This window comes from Catharus ustulatus, chromosome 14 (assembly GCF_009819885.2).
Source record: "Catharus ustulatus isolate bCatUst1 chromosome 14, bCatUst1.pri.v2, whole genome shotgun sequence".
Taxonomy (NCBI): Eukaryota; Metazoa; Chordata; class Aves; order Passeriformes; family Turdidae; genus Catharus; species Catharus ustulatus.
The window spans coordinates 18,735,570-18,755,675 of record NC_046234.1 but is presented as its reverse complement, the minus strand read 5'-3'; the positions used below and the strand labels follow the sequence as shown (position 1 = coordinate 18,755,675).

Below are 20,106 nucleotides of genomic sequence, written 5' to 3'. Positions count from 1 at the left end.
ATGAGATGCTGGAGCAGGAGCTGAATGAGGCAAGCCCCAAGCAACCCAAGCAAACCTTAACTGTGCCACAGATGGGCCAGATGGACTCCAGATGTTCCTTCCAACCAACTCAACAACCCTTCTCTGATTCACACCAGTGCAAACACAGATCCAGCAGTGGCACCCAGACCTTAGGTCCATAACCTGAGGGATGGGGTTTCTGTGAACAGGGACCATTAGGGGGGTTGTGCTGGCTACGAGCCACAGCTCTGACTCACCCAGGCACTAAGAAAATGCTAAAGTGGGTGCAGCACTTCCTCCTGCATCTGTCTCAGGATTTGTACCATTTGTACAGAACCATTTGTAGCTTCAGCATTTGCTGAGCTGACATGGTTCCTATATTTAATAAAAACCACAGGGGATTTCTCTGAGGATTTGCTGTGTGTCCCCTTGAACCCATTAAGCTCTAAGCAGTGACAGCAGCTGTAGGCAGGAATGCCAGACCTTTTTTGCCACACTCTGAACTCTTTGCTAGTTTTGTTCTAGTTCTTTGATGGGCAATTAATTCCTCTTCACCTGTCAGACACCACTCATCATTTTCTAATATACTTCTAATCACTCCACTTTTGGGTTCATTGCCACTTTGCCCATGCCATTACAGAGTGACAGGACCCAAAGAACCTGTGGATGCAGGTCCTGAATTGATTTAAGCTTGGCTGGAGAAACTTGTGCTGCAGCTAAGTCTGCTCATGAGGAAAGATCCCAGTGTTTTAGCTCTTCTAAAGTCCCAAGACAGCTGTTTCTCCTGTAGTCACTCCAGGAGTTGGGAGTTGCTCTTTGCTCCTGAAAAATGAGCTGCACTGTCAGGTGTCCCTGGCCTGTGAGTGTGGAGCCTGTCCTGCTGCAGATGTGACAGATGTTGAGCAGGATGGAGGACAGCACCCATCCATGTGGGACCTGGCATGTGAGAGCTCTCAGAATTAAAATAGCAACCCAGCTCAGGCCTGGGAGACAGAGCAGGAGAGAAATGAGTGAGGACAGGATAATGTCACCCTAATGATTCGAGCCATGTTGTACAGCTGGGCCAATTACATTTTATGACTGACTGATAAGACAGGCAAGTGTGATATTTTTCCCCCCAGCATTGTCAATGCTTTTTGTTCTCTGTATCATACTTAAACCATTTTTTACAAACTATTTTTATTAGGCTTTGAATCCCTCCCAAATTACACAAGTAGGATAGACCAAACTCATCCTGAAGAGGGTTTTCTGCCAGGCAGCCCTTCCTTCATCCAGCCAGAGCTCCTTCTGTGCAGCTGCCAAATTCAGCCTCTACCAGAGATTAGATCAACGCTTGCCAGACACTGATCTCAAAATCAAAGCACACCAAGAGAGCAGAGCACTGTAAAAAAAATTGTAATTTTATCTAGAGGTGTTCTTGTATGAAAAATACACTACAAATAAAGCAATTGCTTGGTTTAATATTCACCCTGAATATTCTGACAGGAAAAAGGTGGTGAGGAGGATACCAACAGCAGGGCAGACTACTGAGGACAGGAAGAAAGGTGGTTAATCTTCAAAGTAATCATTCATTTTACTAACTAATAGTGAATATATTTTATTTTTGATGGTAGTAGAGATCTATTAAACTAAATATACATAATAAATTAAGATATATGTTTCAATGCTGTAAGAGAAACCTTATGTGCATGATTCAAGGCCCACTGAAGGCTGATGAAAATCTTTTGGTCAGCTTCACTGGAGACTGGTTCTGATGGCTCAAGTCCTGAAAACTCCAGCACCCAGCAAAACATACGGATAAGGATTCCAGATTTATGCGGTATAATCTATATTTCACTCCAAGTTATACTCAGAAAATAATCTGGATAAAGAATGTTGCTAACCTTTTATCTGCTGCATTCTGCCAACCCAATCATTCATCTCCCTGCCTCGTTTGAAACAAGGAAATGTTTTGTCAGACAGCTCTCAAACAGCAGCAGAGGTTTTATCACAGGCTTGAAATGGAAAGTGATACTGCTGTTAAAATCTAGTCCTGCTAACATAAATCTCCTGACATTATTGAGGCTGCCCTTCCACTGCATTCCAGCATGTTTTAGTAGATTTATGATGAATACACATAGATGGAAAAACAAATGAGGTTGAATAGAAGATGTGACAAATATATTCTCTCTGCCTCTGCTTTGACCTGCTCAGTCTATATTGAAAAAGAGCTTGTGTACAAATACACAGATAGTGTATCACTTATGCAGTACATAGCTTAAAACAATTGGTAAAGGAATGTGATGAAGCCATGTAAACATGATCAAAGTTCAGTAGAAAAATATAACAACACTTAAGTGACTCTCTTCCATTTCAATAAAATTGAGAGAGCTCAGTGTGTACTAATGTTCCCAGATTAATGCTGAATTCTGAAGGAAACTGGCATATTCTCCAGGAAGAAGTTGCTTTTCTTCCAGATTATTGCAGATTTTTGCAATGTTTTTGGATCACAACCAGATAATATCTTTATTCCAGAGGCATGGCACATAAAGCTAATGGGAATATTGGTATTTGGAGACATTTTGTTCCTTCAGGACAGAACAAAAGGGGTTTGTAAATCCCATAGCTCCAGATTTTGGCTTCTCTCTAAGGAAAATGCTATCTGATATGAAAAAATTCTCTGGCTTTTTACTCTTTTTGTCACAAAATACAAAACACATTTGGTTTCAACAGATGGCCAGTGAATTCCATGGAAAGAAACCCATTGATTTCAACAGGAATTGGACCAGCTTTGAGGTCTCAAACTTGCTACTTGATTTGAGCATTAATTTGGAATCTCTGCTAATAGGATCATGGGTTGAGGAACTCCTGCCAAATCTCAAGTTCCCAAATGGCATCTGCAGTTCCAAATCCTGTTCAGAAGTGTAGCACTTCCAGGTTGTTGATGCTGTTTAAATTAAACATTGCTGTGTGATTTATTGAGCAGCACAGAGGTAACACTGATATTAGAATATAGAAAATAGCAGCACTGGTTTCAGGCTCACATAAAGCAGTTCCAAACTATTCCAGCAGCTCTCCAGCTCCCATGAACGAGGACAGGTACTGAAGCAACACTATTATTTTTTAGATTTTGAGATGTTATTTGTATGTCTTCTTGAAGATATCTTTCTCCCCTCCTACCTGTCTTCTCCATGAGAAAATTGTGTTTGTAGTGAAATACTGGGAAATCAGGAATTTGCTGTATGGGAAAACTGAACTGAGAAGAGAGATTTGATTATCCCAAAGATTCGAGACTGGATCACTGAACCAGTGAGGAATGGAATCACAAACTCTGCTCTTTGCTTTACTTCCTTGTGAAGAATATCACTGCTTTTAGCAATCTGTCATTCCTAATTGTTCCTGGGCAGGTCTGTTTGAATCCAGGAAAATCTATTCAATAAAAACATCTAAAGGAAATGGCAACCTGCACATGAGCCAGAACTTGGGAGCCTTCTGTTTGTAAGGACAAGATTTTTGTGGATGCATTGAGAAATGTGGCATAGCTACTTTTTTTTTTTTTTTTTTTTTTTTTTCTTTCCCCGAAAGAAACTGCTGGGAAATGCAAATATCTGTGAGGGATATGCTATAAACACCACACTGTGGAAAACAGGGTGCTGTAGTGAAAAATTCCTGAAGCAGGGCCAGAAACTTCATTGACATGAATGGATTGTAATAGGGAGGAAGCAAATTCTGGCTGCAGGAGCTGTTTTTAATTAATTGCCTGAGATCTCATTCCTGCCTTGCCCTTGATGCTGTCACTCACAGGTTGGAAATGCTGCCAGCTCAGCAGTGCTCCCTTTCTCCCAACAAGTGGTGGCATTTCCCCTGTTCTCTGCACAGCTGTTCAAACAGTGCCAACCTGCAGCCCCCAGTGAGTCAGACAGAATTCTGTGCAGGGAGTAGAGCCCTACCTGCTTCCTTTGAAACGTGGAGCACCTGCCCCAACAACTGTTCTCATCAACACAAACATCACATTAGGAAGCTGCTTTAAGGTAACACAGTGCCAAAACCTACCCTGGACCTTTCTGCCTTAGCAAGGTGGGAAAAATATTTGAAGTGATCAAAAAGAAGAATAAAAATCCAATTTCCTGCTATGAAAATGGAGGAGTCAATATGACTGGAAATTCTTTCTGTTGCATTGCAAATATTCTATTCACAATATTCAATTTGAGTACAAGTTGCACTATTTGAGGTTCTTTGAATTATTCAGGTGCATTCATTTACTCTTGATTAGTGGATCAGCTTCTTCAAAAGGTAAGTATTTATTTTATTTTATGACATGTAGCATTAATAATGTATTACCTTTCTCACAAGCTGCTTTTAAAGGAAGCAATGAAAATTTGCAAGGAGACAAGAGTTCTGAATAGATATTAAAGAACCATGGAGTCACTTAAGCTGTCATTTTGGAAATTGTTACAACTGCTATTTCTCAGGGAGGAAAACGCATTCTCAATAATGCAGAAGAGTGAATAACCTGGGCTGAGCAGATGATGCAGTGACAGAGAATTACAGCACAGCTCTCTGTGCAACAAATGACAGGGAGGCACTCGTATTCTCTGCCTTCTCAGAGATGAGTATCTCTTTGGAGAAAATCTTCAACTGTTCTCATGCAGCAGCACAAGGATTATCAAATACTGTTGGAAAATTGCAGTGGGAAAAGGCCAAATAAAATTACTGGGACAAGTAGTAATGTTAGTTATGGCAAATGAAAAATAAATCACTTCTGCAGAGTCTGAGCACTTGAAAGCTTGCATTCAAAGCAGAGGAAAGCTCTGGAAGGGACAGCTGGACAGCACAACTCGACCATAAAAGTTATCATGTTAATATAAATTTTAATGCTAATTTCATTCCATTACAGAATTCAACTCCTAAGAATTCATGGTAGCTTTAGAAAGCAGGATGTGCTTTGTTGACAGTTTCCCTATAGACTCCATTTCCTTGAGCATTCAGCTTAACTGGTTTCTCTTAATTTCACTTGTTGATAATTATATTAAAATTAGAAAGGCTCAATTACTTTTGCTATCCTAATTTCTAGCATCAGGTTTAAATTACTCTAGAATGCAAGCTCCCTTAAATTGAAATTGAGAGGTACATCTGTTCCCATTTTTGCTAAAATAGTTTTATTTGTTGCTGAAATTGTGGTAGCTACATGGAAAGGCCAGGAAGGAACAAACTGCTACAATATTCAATGATATTACCAAGAATTTATTATATTCTCCATCTTTTTTACCTCTGCTGCTTAAGGACAGAAGTGTGGGATGTAGCACTGGTTTGTACAATTCACCTTTCTCAGCGTTATTTCAATACATGTAATTTTCCCCAGTAATAATACTACTACACATTAACACATTTCAAGAGTAAAATGAAATTTTAATACACAATTTTTCTGCAATAAAGACAGTATCTTTTTTTTTTAATTTAAATAAACAAGGTTACAATAACCTTGATTAATTCAGCTCTTTTATCAAGCAATATAGTTAAAATCTACTTATGTAAAACTTCCCAGACTTATGCTGAACAGCCAAAGCCTCTCTAGAGGCTCACCATTCAATTGATCACTTAATTTTAAACCCTTTATGGTAACTGAGAGTTATGGAATCAATAGTCGCAAATTCAGCCTGTTTAAATTAGTGTTCATAAACTGAGCAAAAAAGGGCACATTCCTGTGCAGAATAATCTGTGAGCTTTTAGGTATTACAGCTGCCACAGACTCTACTTAAGAAAATGCCAAATCAAGTTATAAAACCTGCATGAAATACAATATGAACATGTAACTTCATCAAGTCCCTGCACTTCCAGGTAAGAAGTGTAATGTAGCTGTATAAAAGAATAATTCTCCTACTCTGGATATGAACTTTCTGTGCTGAAATCACAAGAAGTTCCTTGAATTTATATCTGTTCTTATGACATTTTCATGTCACACCAGGTCTGTGAAGGCAACTATAGCTGAGCAACTGAAATTTCAGGGAAAATTCCTCCAGAAGGTGAATAACTCACAGTAAGAAAATGTTGGGGTAGTTAAGAAGGTTTATGATAGAAAGAATAAAGTAGAGAGAAAATGATTTAGATATATAAAAAAATACAGAGTGCACATTTACTTTACTGTGCATGTTTGTGTCCAGCTGAGCTGAGAACCAGGTAAAGGCAACTCTGGCATAATTTCCTTCATACCAACACCACACTTCTACTGCCTGTGCATATTTCCCACCTTAAATTTATCTCAGGTCATTTATCCTTGAAGAATCGGCTTGGAGAACACTTCTAAAGATGTTTTTCAGACTAAAATCCTCATTGCATCTGCCACAAACTCCCTAGCACTGATATTACTACAGCTGGTGTTACTTTAATTAAGTTTCAGCCAACTGCAGCCAAATATGACCTTATCTAAAAGGTGTTCCTGGCAATCTCATGAGCTGAGAGCCTTTCTGGGAAGCAGAAATTTGCCAAATCTGGCAGCAAGTGCTAAGTTTAGTGCCACGTGCTGCAGCATGTGAGGCAGATACATTGGGTAAGGCAGCTGCTGTGGAGCAGCTTTTGGCAGCTCATTCCTGGCCATGTGGAGAACATGAAGTGTTGACACAGTCCAGAAAATAATGAATTAATAATTAGTAAAAAGTTTGTGAAAACTTAATGGTGCAGACTTTGTCCAAGTAAACTTGGGAAACTCCAGTGAGAAGGAGTTTGAGATGTGCCCAGAAGGAGCTGCTAAATATTGAAATAATTCGATTGGAAAGTAGAGTTTAGAACTTTTCCTGTTGCAAATGGCACTGCCAGGGCTGTGCTGCTCTGCAGTGTGCACGATGGTGCTCCAAGGGATTCCCAAATAAAGGAGATTTGGTGACACCACCTGGGTCAGCCCCAGAGGAGCTCCTCACTGAAGGGCTCCTCCTCTGCATGCGACCTCTGTCCAGGTGATAAATGATGCTGTGGGAAAGCAATTTCATTGGTAACACTTTTCTTGCCTTCTTGCAGCCACAGGTTGTTCAAATATAAGCAGTTAGCAAGCAGGTAAACTCATAAAAATACATTTTCCCACTTCAGAAGAGCTTTCCTTTTTGTCATGAGAAGACAAGACCATTTAACAATTTCAATTCATTATGGCAACACTTCTTGCAGATTTCTTCCTCCCCTTTGAGGTTTCCCCTGCACAAAGAAAAAGATAATTTAATGGTTTTGCTTGGTGCAGGTGCAGTGCCTAAGCACTGTTGGCTTTCCTGCACTCCTGCCACAGAACTGAGAGTGAAGTGGCAGCACAGCATCGAGCAAGGGGGTGAAGAACAAAGGGAAATGGAATCCAGCAACTGCACTCAGCTTCCTCATCAGATCCTGCCTCACACCATGGGAGCACACTTCTCTGCCCCCTTGTGCTAGTTAAGCAGAACTTGTCACAGAAAACAAAAAAAAAATATTCACCAGTTTGGCTTTAGCACAAACCCAACTCCTTGTTCTTTTGCACACATCAAATGTCAGCCCCTTGCCCCCCTCTGACAGGAACCTGGCACGAGAAAAACCCCCAGGTGCATCCTGGCAGGAAAACCATCCTGACAGGGTGGGTCATGCCTGCTGGAGGAGAGGGGTTGGCTTCTCACGTTTGGTATTCACTCATCACACTCCTTTTCACACCCAGAACAGCAACCTGCATGCAAATCCTGGCCTTGTACTCATTTGATTTCTGCCTGAAAGGCAGACATGGAATCTTATCTTCCAGCTTCTCTCCATCCCCAGGTGGACACGTGGAGGTTCTGAAATTTTCCAAGTGCAGGTTCCTTTTCCCCTATCCCCAGCTTAGAGATTCTTTAGAAAATGAACTTTGATAAAAAATGATGGGTGATGTAGTTATCCTTGGCTATTGTGTCTAATTAGAAGTACACAGATTTTTTTTTTTCCCTCCCAATAGGTAATAGGCAAATGTGTATTTATTTATTTTTTTGTTTGTATTCAGCCTGCTGGGTAGATTTCCTTTCATTTTAATTAGATTCAGGTACTCACATCAGATGTTCTACATAGAATAGACATTAAGAATCCTGAATTTTCATTACATCTTTTATATGCAATGAATATTTATATGCAAATTTGCTCAAATTTTACAGCATAAATCTTCAATATTAGTGTTTTTGTAGTCCTTTCTTTGAATTTTAGTGGCATATTTTGAGGGAATTTCAGACAAGCACTGCCAAAACAGTAATAGGCTTCAATAACTGCCTTTTGTAGACTGAAGTGACAGCTTTGAGGTTGGAAAATTTTATCTTTTCTTTAATATTCAGTAGTTTTACACTGACAAGAAACACATTTTTGAGTCAATAGGCTGAAATCTGATAAAAAGCATTTAAAAACCCAAGTAGATTGATTGTGTGCAATCATTGCAGGAGAGTGACTCCAGCTAACAAAAGGCTCAATCTTCCCCTGCCTCACGGTGACAATTTTGCTTTATAGGGAAGGAGCTGTGCAGCACATTATCTGCAGCACATAAGCTGCAAATGTGACCCTTTAGATTCCTTTTTTTCTGCATTTAAAACGCTTGTTTAGAATTTCAGAGACTTGTTTTCTTTGCCAATTTCCCCAGCATCATTTTTATGAGGCAGCTCAGACAGTCTTTACTTTTCAGACGTCAAGGCCTTGCATTACATCTCCTACATTACCAGGCAGGCACGGTGCTAAATGTCTCTGCTGCAATTAAAACAAACAAACAGCAGCTTGGATCTGCCAAGACAGGAAGCTCTGACTTTGTGCACGCCTCCATAAGATGCTGAATATTTTTATAGTATGTGTAGCAACCAGCGTGATACCCAATGCTCACATTTGTCTCTCATGCAGAGATGAACTTTGAAAACAATGATAATTACATTTGGAGTGTCTGTACTTATATGTAGATTGATTAGGTATCTTTTTCCATCAACTTGCAGTTTTTAAACCATTCTGCTCCAATCTGGTCTCTCCAGTTTGAATCACTTCAAAGCATTTGCAATGCAACAGCAAGAGTCCCTTTATATTTCCTAGAAATGAGCCTGTAAGACTTCCTGGGGGAAAAGCCTTTTAAAATAATATTAAAAGTATTCCAAGTAGGTCTCCTTTGTCATTACAGATCTTGATTATATTGATTTTAACAGATATTTCTATGCAAACCAAAAATTTTACATATCTATAAAATGCTAATGAATAAAATTAGCATTGCACTGCAGACAGCCCAGTGTATCTCAGTGTACCTGCTAGCTGGAAAAGTTGCTCATTTTTCCTGCTTGCCTGTATCTTTTTTCCCAAAAGTATTCAAAATATTCACCTTTCCCCCCACCTACTCACCCCTCTTATAATCACTTCATTTTTCAGACTGGTTTTAACTTCCCTCTGTACACAGAAGCTTGATCTACACAGCAGAGAAGAAAAACTGCACATCCTTTATAGAGCAGCTGAAATTTGGAAAGTTTAGACAAGCTTTTGGGTACAGCCTTTTATCATCTCTGGTAACTCAACAACAACTCAAGCTAGGCACAGGTTAAAAGCAATTTCTCTTAGTTTAATCTCATTATGTTAATCAACTCTTTTACTACATGCATAACAGCTGCAGTGGCAATGAGTAACTTCATTTCAGTGCCTTATAAAACGTTCTTTTTTCTTTGCACATCCTACTCATCTGCTCTAGAACACATCACAGCTGGTGGCTAGCAGCTACAGGTTAAAATCTAGTACAGAGCTCCCAGGCACCTCATTCATCTGTCTCATGGATGGGTGTGCACAGGAACTTTCCTTTTTATACACACAGATTTAATCCTGGTGCAGAAAAACAGTGAGAAGAGGTAGCACCAATTCCATAGTGAAAAGCAGAATGAAAGCATGGACCTACAGATTTTGGTTTCTGCTTTGAATTAAATATGAAGACCTAGCTGTCACATCCTAAACACATCTACTGTTAGAGCTTTAGCCTTGAGCATTAAATTAGCACCAGCAAAAGACAGTTAAACCACAAAAATAATAAAAATAGAAGTGGAGATACATTGTTAGTCCCACTGTAGTTGTCAGACATGCCATGTTTTCATGCTGGAATAGGAATGCAAGGACCAGGACACAAAGGATACATCTTGGAGCAATACTTCTTTGCAAGCAGAGTCCACAAATACTTTCTTGAAACATGAATTTCATGCCCATTCAGGGGAGGAGAGCTGTCTTCTGGTTGTGCAGGAAGAACTTTCTTGCTCGTTTTCTGCTTGACACGAGGTACTTCCAAGGAGGAGCAGAGTCAGGGCTGCTCCAGCTCCTGCTCAGCCCTAAGGCCACACCTGGAAAAACCTGAGGGAAAAGCAGAAATGCTGAAATATCATACAGGCAGCACATCTCCCAGATTGTCTGCTGCTGGGAACAAATGGTCTATTTTAAACAAATCCATGAGCATGTTTAGCATGCCTTACCTCAGCCCAAATTATCAGGCAGAAGTTGGAGCCCATCCTACAGGCAAGAGATGTTTTTTGAACACTGGTGAAAATATTTGCACTTTGTAGGGCTGGGCAGCAAATCCCTGGGGTACAGGAATTTCCACTTGGCCAGAGCAGAGTGCTCCCTGTGTCTGCAGGGAGGAAAGTAGAACCACAGGAGCACAATTCTGCAATTCCCCTGCAGCTCTGCAGTGACACCAGTGACAAAATTCTGCACTTCTCCAGGTACTACACACTCCTGCCTTGCTCTGTTCTTGTTTTGCCAGATCTCTGAAATTCCACTCCTCCCTTCCCTCCTGGGTTGGCCCTGCAAAACAGTGCCAACCTCATCCAAATATTGCCAACTCCATCCAAACCAGGGAAACCCTTCAGCTCCATAAATTTTCATTCATTTTCTTAATTTGGAGGTTGAATAGATTATCTAGCCTAGCAACTGATGTGTCAGCAGTTATTGGCTGTAAGGGAATATACTTGTGCACAATTCTGATGCCAAAATAAATAATATTTTCCTGCTTGAAAGGGTCTTGCAGACATAAAAGCCATTACTGCATCAAAGAATAAGATATTACTGCCTTAGTGTCAGTCCAACCAGGGCTGCTCTTTAAATATGGACTAAAATAAGATGGAAAAATGCATGAAATGTTGTTTCATTAGTTCCTCTTTTGATGGTTATTTCTTTATATCACATTCATGGTGAGAGGATAATCCCTTTAGCTCAACAACAACTCATTAACCATGTTCTCTCAATTAGAAATAGCATATTTTCTAACAAAGCAAACACCATAAACACTCCTGCCTCCAGCTCATAATGATTTTCTATAAGTAAATGTATCAGAGGCATAGTACAAGGAGGGAGCTTGGTACAAAGAGAGCTGACACAGAAAAGGAAGATATTTCTGGTCATATAAAGTTCAATTGCTCTACACATTATGTGTGAATATTTTTACTGCTTGCCTCCTACTCAGGTGCATGAAGCAAATAAAAAATTTTCTTGACTTTCTGACAGTTTGGGGCTTCCTGGTAAAAGGAAATTTGGAAAGCTGAAAATGGGAGAAAAGCGTAGCCGGGGGAATACTTTTAAACAACTTATGTTTCAGAAACCCAAAGAAAACAGTACAAAGGACAAAAGTGCTTTTGTGGATCTAGTTTATTAATAAGCATTGTAATTAACAAGACAACATGCTGTACAGAAACCTGAAATAGAACTACTGCAAATTGACTGGACTTTAAATGCTGCTGGACTGTAGCATATGGTGTCCAGCTGCATTATTTGTAGAGTGTGGTTAGGGCTGTTTCAATACACAGACAGACACTGCTCACTCCCAGATCCTGTAGTATGCCATAGAGCAGGGAGATTTCCCAGAAATACAAACTCAAATATTTACAAGAAATCGTCAATCTTTTTCTTCACTAGGGATAACATAAGTTATACACAATTTTCCTATGTATACCAAATAAAATCTTTGCCTTCAACTTTACTTTGTGTCTGCACAAACCAATTCCTTCCCGTTTGTTTACCCTGCTAAATCAGGCTAGTAAACTGCAGTGTGATCATTTAATTGCTTATCATTGATTAAGGGTTGGTATTCAACCTGCAGAAGGAAAACATGAGAGATCAAACAAAGCCAGGCGTAAATTTTCCAACTTTAAAACTTCAGCTTGACTCGAACAACCTTGAACTAATCAACTGATGCCTTAAGTTTTAAATTTCATATTTCCCAGACTCTGCACTGCACTGGTGTATGACCCTGAACCCCATATAAAGTGTTCCAGGTTCTCCTCCCAGCTCAGGCACACAGAACAATCCTTTTCCAGCCCCAGAACCAAGGACACGCTGCAGCTCCAGCCCCAAAAAGTGCTAACAGGGAATGGAGGAGAGAATCTGGGAGGGTGGGACTGCAGAGCCTGGAGCTGGAATTGAACCCCAAGGTGGAAATGGACCCAAACTTATAAAAGTGTGAAACTCCTGACTCAGGGTCCACCTTGGGTGCAGCCCTGGCCAGGCTCTTGCACTGCCCAAGGTGAATCCTTTGAAGGCTTTTAATAAATCCCTGTTTTATTCCTGTAACTCTGCCCAGCCTCTGTCCTAGGCAGCCTCTCCAGGTATCCCAACCTTTACCAGAGGAAATATTCAGGCTCTGCCTTTGGCTGGACCATGCTGGAAGCAGGGCAATAGTGGTGGGTTTGGGCTGATGGAATTCCCCATGGATTACAGCATGCTCAGAGTACAACAGAGCCAAGTTTCCCTTTTCTGAGGAAAATCCCAAAGAGCTGCAGGCACAGTGAGGTCAGGGATGGGAAGGGATGCACAGGGATGGGAAAGAATGCACAGGGATGGGAAGGGATGGGAAGGGATGCCAAGGGATGCTTAGGGATGCCTAGGGATGCACAGGGATGGGATGCAAAGGGATGCACAGGGATGGGAAGGGATGCACAGGGATGCACAGGGATGGGAAGGGATGCCCAGGGATGCCTAGGGATGCACAGGGATGGGATGCACAGGGATGCAAAGGGATGCACAGGGATGGGAAGGGATGCACAGGGATGGGAAGGAATGCACAGGGATGGGATGCACAGGGATGCACAGGGATGCCTAGGGATGCAAAGGGATGGGATGCACAGGGATGGGATGCACAGGGAAGGAATGCACAGGGATGGGATGCACAGGGATGGGAAGGGATGCACAGGGATGGGATGCACAGGGATGCAAAGGGATGCACAGGGATGGGAAGGGATGTACAGGGATGGGATGCACAGGTATGCACAGGGATGCACAGGGATGCAAAGGGATGCAAAGGGATGCCCAGGGATGCACAGGGATGCTCTGGCCCAGCCCAGAGCCCCGGCTGGGCTCAGCATCACACAACTGATGCTGTGTGGAGCTGCCTGGTGCTAGCATTGAGAACCCCTCAGCTCCTGTCAGCACGGGCTCCTTGCCATGCTAATTAGCTAAATGACCCTGCATCCGGCCAGCTCGCCCCAGAGAGCAGGTGCTGTCTCTGTCTGGCCAGGCAGACATGCCTAATTATTCTTTAGAATTGAGTTACACTTCAGAATACAGCACAGCTCAGGAAAACAAAGAAACAGCATATTTTACTTCAAACAGTTTGACTCGGTTCTTTCTTTTAACAGTTTTTGTTTGTTTGTTTGTTTTTTATTTTAGCACTGGCTGCTTTACAATATGGAAATAATCTTTTTTGCAATACTCAGGAGTGCAACAAGCGTGAGTTTGGAGGGGGAAATAATCTAGACTTGACTGTGTGACACATCACTTTGAAGGCAAAGGTTTTCCTTTATTATTGTTACACCGTATGGAACAAATCTAATCATGTAACTAGCATTTTACTGTATATTGTATATAGACTTGTTTTCTCCACAAATTCACACAAGTAAGATAAAATAAGTTAAATGACTAAAAAAGAAAAAAAGAAATACACAAAAATATACAGTCTATGTACTAGATAAATTATTTATATATATGGCAAGATGTGTAACGAGTCTCTAGTAACATTATTCCTCTGGATACTGACATGCTACTCAGAAAAATGTTGCCTCAAATGTGTATTTTTGTATATTAGAGATACAATATATAAAAATGAGGGAACAATTTATCCCCTGATACAATGTATTATTTACAATTAATTGTTCTGTATCTCATTCACTGAATTTTAGAATATCAAACATATTTTCATGGATATAATGTTTAATACTTCTTAGACTCATCTTTATAATGCTTTTTGTTTAAGTATTTTTTATTGTTGTTTGGTTTGGGTGTTTTGCTGGGCTTTTGGTTGTTTTCAAGAGAAGGTGTGGTTAAGTGCTTCTCTACCTTAGGACAAAAAACTAAAGTAACCCCTAAATATTTAAATTAAGTGAAATTTATTGAGTTTTTTTTCCGCTACGAATGGGGAAAAAAACACTGATTCTGGGTCCTTCACATTTTCCTCCAAAAATCCTCAAATTATCGAAATTAATTATTTACCAGGAAATTTCAGTTACAATTTTCCAGTGGAGCTGCCAATTGCATAAACCTTTGGCATAGCAGCATCTGTAATAAAAACTAAAGACCTCTGCTTACAATAGGAGGAATTACTGTCAGCATTACTCTAAATTTGCACAATTAGTATGTTTGGTAAATCTGTGTAAACGACAGATAAGCTGATTTTTTGCATATCCCTGAAAAGAATTGCCAAATTCTCTCCTCGTGATGTCTCCAAAGCAAACAACAAAGGGCTTTGTATACATTAGGTATGAATTAATTTGTCAATTTTTTAATTGTCCTGGAATTGGAAATGAGATGTGTCAGTACCCAAAGGATTATGATTTTTTTTCCAGGATTTACATGCAACTGGAAGCCAGTGTGCCACATCTTTTCTAAACGTTATTGAAAACTACTTTAAAAATTAAAAAAAAAAAAAGCAAAAAAAAATACATCATTAGATAATCTGATGTCCTTTAATTAAACCCTATCAGTAGGTTAAAAGTGAAGCTTTTTTTTAATATTTTTTTTTCTTATTTTGCACATAAAATCTAAATGTGGTTTGAATAGATTTACAGTGGGGACAGCAATATATAAAGCTACTTATACCTGCTGGGCACATAAGAGAAGCTCTTTTAGCATTCATTGGAAACCCTCAACAACTTGAACTTCTGGAAATTTTACAAGCAGTTAATATTACAGCATTTGTACACACAGTTTTGTTTATAAATTACAGATTTAAGTTACATTATGAAGCCTACATAGAGTTCTACCCATAGGAAATATTCACACACTGGTTTTCCCCTCCATACAGCTTCGATTGTCTCACTTAATGTAGCAATAAAACAAAAAATGTTATGCATTTTCTTAAAGGAAAAATTTCTTGGTATGTACATACTGCAAATGATGAAATGGCTAAAGACCAACAAAGTACTAGAAGGAAATACTAGAAGGAAAATATGTTTTTTCATCAAAGAAAGGAATCTCCTTTTCATCCACTGTGGAATTTACCAAGAGAATATATTCTCCAATACATAGAACATTGAAAAAAATCTTCCTCTTTAGAAAGAATCACCTTGAGCCTTTTTCAAATAACATGATCAGGGCTTGTTTATATTTATCCAACTTCCATTACCTAGATCCTTCTTTCTTTGCTGAGCACTATCAGTCATTCTCTAACAACTAATCCACAATGACAAGCACTTCTTAATCTAACAGGTTTGTGATGAAGTAACTAATATCATAGTTAAACTTTTACTGGATACTTACAAGAGGTGAATATAGCTGTAAAAAAAGCCGTACACATCACTATTAAATATTCTTTAAAACACTGTTAGCTTGCAGCCACGACATCACATCAGCCAAAAAAACTACCCCACTTCCTACTGTTTTCAGCAGTGCCCAGGTACTTTTCAACTAACAGGAACAGTAGCCAAAGCAAGCTCTGCAAGACGAAAAGAAAATGAAGGAAAAAAAGAGAGAGAAACAGACTTATGGCTTGAAAAATATAAGAAGTATAATATTGTTCCTTGAATTATTATAGAAAGGAAAATATTGGAAATTAAAAAAATAAAGTTGTTTGTTGTTTCCATTTTTGATCTTGGACATCCTCTCATTGTCACATTGTTTATTTCACACAGAAAAGCCTAATTGAGAGCTTTCTACTTCATCTATTGCATTCTTTCAGAGAATAAATAGCTGTACATTGAGCCAATAAAAATTAAAATAAAAATCAGTTGTCATGTACATTCTCCTTCTTAATTACATAAAAGATAAATTTTGGAGGGAAGATATACCATCCTTCTGAAGAATTTGATTTTAGGATCTTATTAATTCTATTATGTCAAGTAATCAAATGAGAAATTGCTCACTTGATCTCTAATGCTAAGCAAATGGAAGATGAAATCTATGAATATGCTGTAAGTTAGAACAACAAAGAAAAATTTGAGTAAGTTATTTTCAGACTGCAATATTCCCCAATTCCCTAAGGAATTGCCTTCAAAGGGAGGAAGAACTGCTGGCAGATATTTGCACTGCATGGCCTATGTAAGAAAATGAACAGCATTTTGTTTTTCTTCTGATTGTTTCTGGATTGTGGGTTCTCTTCCCCTTTTTCTGGATTTTACCAAGAACTACAATAAACACCTTTCAACCAGGTCCTAAGCATTCAGATATTCTGTTTCAGATTTAGGATTCTATATACACAAACATTCACGGGCCTAACGGGTTTGCGGGCGCGCGAGGAGCGGCGCTAGGCCGTGACTATACACAGTCACATTAAAGCCTGAAACTGGGGATTTCTCAGCCGTGCCTTCACAGCTGGTGCTCGTGGATGAACGTGGTGCTGCTGCCAGCCCCCGGTGCCGGGTGGGACGCGGCGAAGTTTGCCAGGGGGATGACCTTGACGGGATCCTCGCTGGCGCAATGTCTTTCGCAGGTGTTGTAGAACTGGGGCCTGGGCCCACCCTGGCCTTTGTCACTGTCGTCCTTTGGCAGGGGCCTCCCGAGAGTGTGGCGTCCCTCGGGTCTGGCTCCTCGGCCCCAGCCTTGCTGGAAGCCGAAGGAGGGCAGGGAGGTGTTGGGCTGCTGGAACTGCGTCAGGGCCGGCGGCATCCAGCAGTTGTCGGAGTGGCCCAGGATGAGGCACTCCTGCGTGCAGTTCTCAGAGGCTTCGGCCAGAGCTTTCTGCAGGTTCACTTCGATAGCTGGGAGGGGGAGAAACATGAGACATTGTCAGGGGTGTGAGGACAGACACACAGAGGGGATCAATCAACAAAGCAATCCTCGCGCTGCAATGGTGGCCACAGCTTGGGAGGAAAAGGCCTCCAGGTGTGGAGCTCCAGTGAAGGTTCAGATGTTGGGGCCCACAGTGTAGTCACAGCTCACACCATCATTAAAGCTTTATAATTAGTGCTTATACACTCGATTTCCTAGAATCATACCACTGCTCAGGCTGGAAAACACTTCTAAGACCAGCCAGTAAAACACTTCTATGACCAGCGAGTAAAACCATTAACCCAGCACCACCACGTTCACCTCTAAAAAATCCCCCAAGTGCCACATCCGCACACCTTTCAAACATTCCCAGGGGTGGTGAATCCACCTCCCTGAGCAGCCTCTTCCAATGCTTGATGACCCCTTAAGTAAAGAAATTTTTTCCTAATGCCCAGTCTAAACCACCTGTGGCACAGCTTGGCCATGCCTTCTGGACCAGTCACTTACATAAAATAATATTTTCACTTCTTGCAATTGTCATTTCTGTAATAAAGCTAAAAGCTTTATAATAATTTAATGCCATTGTTCTATATATTTGCATAGAACTACTTGGGAAAAAAACCCAATTCTGGGTTCTCTTAAAACTGGACTTTTTTTATTGTTTTCCTTAGCTTAAGGCAAAACCCCTAAATTGGGCACTAGCCAAAGATGGTCCATTGGTCTTAAAGATGCACTCAGGAGTTACAAGAATGAAAGAGCATAACAGGTATTTTAAAGAGAATTGATTTCTCCATGCATTTGATACTGGACACGTTGAAAAATCAAAGAGTACTACCAAAGAAGATGTAACCTCTACAGTTTGCTAGTAATCAAACCAGATTTCTTCAGTAGATGCAAGGTTTGTGCACTTGAAAAAGGATTATAGAAATTTTAATTTGCTCAAAGGCAAAGTTAGATACAAAATCCAAAAGATGTTCATTTGTAATACACAAATATTCTTGATCTGTTTTATTTAAATGGTGGCTTTACCATTAGGTAAATTTAAAATTAATGTAATTAAATTTCTACAACAGATTCCTCAAAATAGTTTTAATATTGCAAGTGTTAGTTTTATATTCTTTTCCTGTGTGCATGGTTAAATACCTCAGAAGTGCAGAAGAACATCTGATTGGATATTTCCTTTTGTTTTCTTCACAAAACTTCCTAATGAAGGATACATACATATTTTTAATACCTGTCTTAATGAAAATAGCATTTAAAATCAGATTCTGGCTCATAATCACTGGAGAAGGAGTGCCACTAAAATTACTTATAGCAATGGCAGTGATGAGTAGGAGCCTCCCACCCTCTGAGCTTTATGTTTAAACAGATGCTGCATTTCTGTTTTAACAAATATTTTGCATGTTGAAAACTGCGTAAAGCTGCAGAGCACAAACACTTATTTCCATGCTACATCTCAATACAAAGGAATTAAGTTTTTCCTTCAGGCATTGAAATATATAATTTTGCTGTCCAAAACAGGATACTTTTTTTTTTTTTTTTTAAATCTACCATGTTTAAGAAGACAGCTGGTTGCTTGCAATATTGTTAATGCTCTATTCTTGATTATTTCTCCCTCAGGATTCTGTACGTGTCAGTTAGAGGAGTGATTGTTTATAAATGTTATTTTGGTGTATTGCTGGCATTTCAACATGTCCTCAGTCATTTTGCCTGAGTATTTTTCTGTTTAATCCTGACAAAGCTTTGGCACATTGCTGTTGAAATACTAATCCAGTTTTGATGGGCAGTAGGAGACATAAATATGGAAAAATTTCAGTGGAGGCAATAGTTACTGCAAAAAAAAAGAAAAGTTTCTAATGGTAGATTAGTCTAATCTTTCTGTGTCCTACTATCTGCTATTAGAAACATAAATTTAAGCACATACAAGTCTCTTAAGCTCTTTAATTATCCAGGTTGGCTTCTATTCTGAGGAAGGCAATTTGCTGAAATCAGGTACAACCTTGACAGAGTGTGGAGTTATCCCCATTTTGTAGAGAAACTGATCTTTTTTGCATTAATTAAAAAAAACCCCTTAAATGCTATTACTTCAGTTACAATGTGAAACACACAATTATTTATTTGGAAATTATACTTATTTGTTTTGAGCTCTTCACAGCGGTTCCAACACTTCTACTGTGCCATTTCTCTCAAACTACAGTGAGAGAGTACAGAAAGCTAAAACAGCAAAAGGAAGCATTTGATAATTAAAATTTAACATCTAACATTGGCCAAGGTAACGTTGGAAGAAAAAAGGTCATGTATAAACCCCTCCTCACATTATTTCAAAGATCAGGACAGTAATTTTGTGCCACGTGTTGCCAGACAACCTGGAGATTTGGAACACATTACCATGTTAAGAGTATTGTTAAAATCACAGTCTTGCTTTTTCTGTTAACAAAGAGATATTTTAACCTGATTTTTAGTTTTAGAAAAGAAAAGAAAAGAAAAGAAAAGAAAAGAAAAGAAAAGAAAAGAAAAGAAAAGAAAAGAAAAGAAAAGAAAAGAAAAGAAAAGAAAAGAAAAGAAAAGGAGAAAGCCCAAACAAACAACAAACAAAAACCCCCAAACAAATAAAAAAACAAGAAGGAAAATCCCAAAGCTGTAAAACTATCCTGGATACAATCTTGAGATATGAATACAAATTATTTTGGTGTTAAGTTGTGTTTTTTAATACAAAGTCTGCCAATGCAGGATTATTTAGAAGAAACATCTTTTGTAGAAGTCATAATCTTTCTTTCAATCTTGTTTCGATATTGTTGTCAAAGTATGCTTTTCCTCATTGCTTATGGTTATATGTGGCTTCAGGATGCCATGCAAAATACAGTTTTCCTTTAATTTGAAAAAACTCTTTTCTAAGTCAAACAAACAACTTTCCCCACCCACAAACCAACAACTCTTGGAAAACAACTCAAACTGTAGGAAAATTTCTGC

At 39.4% G+C, this 20,106-nt stretch overlaps 1 protein-coding gene across 2 annotated transcripts in view; it reads right to left on the bottom strand.

The window, feature by feature from the left end:
- Positions 1 to 13,576: 13,576 nt before the first annotated feature.
- The window catches only part of PCDH11X (protocadherin 11 X-linked), a 415,202-nt gene continuing 408,672 nt past the window's right edge, over positions 13,577 to 20,106 (bottom strand). For both annotated transcript variants that reach the window (XM_033072213.1, XM_033072214.1), the window contains one exon: positions 13,577 to 17,126. In XM_033072213.1, the coding sequence (XP_032928104.1) occupies positions 16,735 to 17,126 (392 nt within the window). In that variant the 3' untranslated portion in view covers positions 13,577 to 16,734. The remainder of the gene's footprint in view (positions 17,127 to 20,106) is intronic.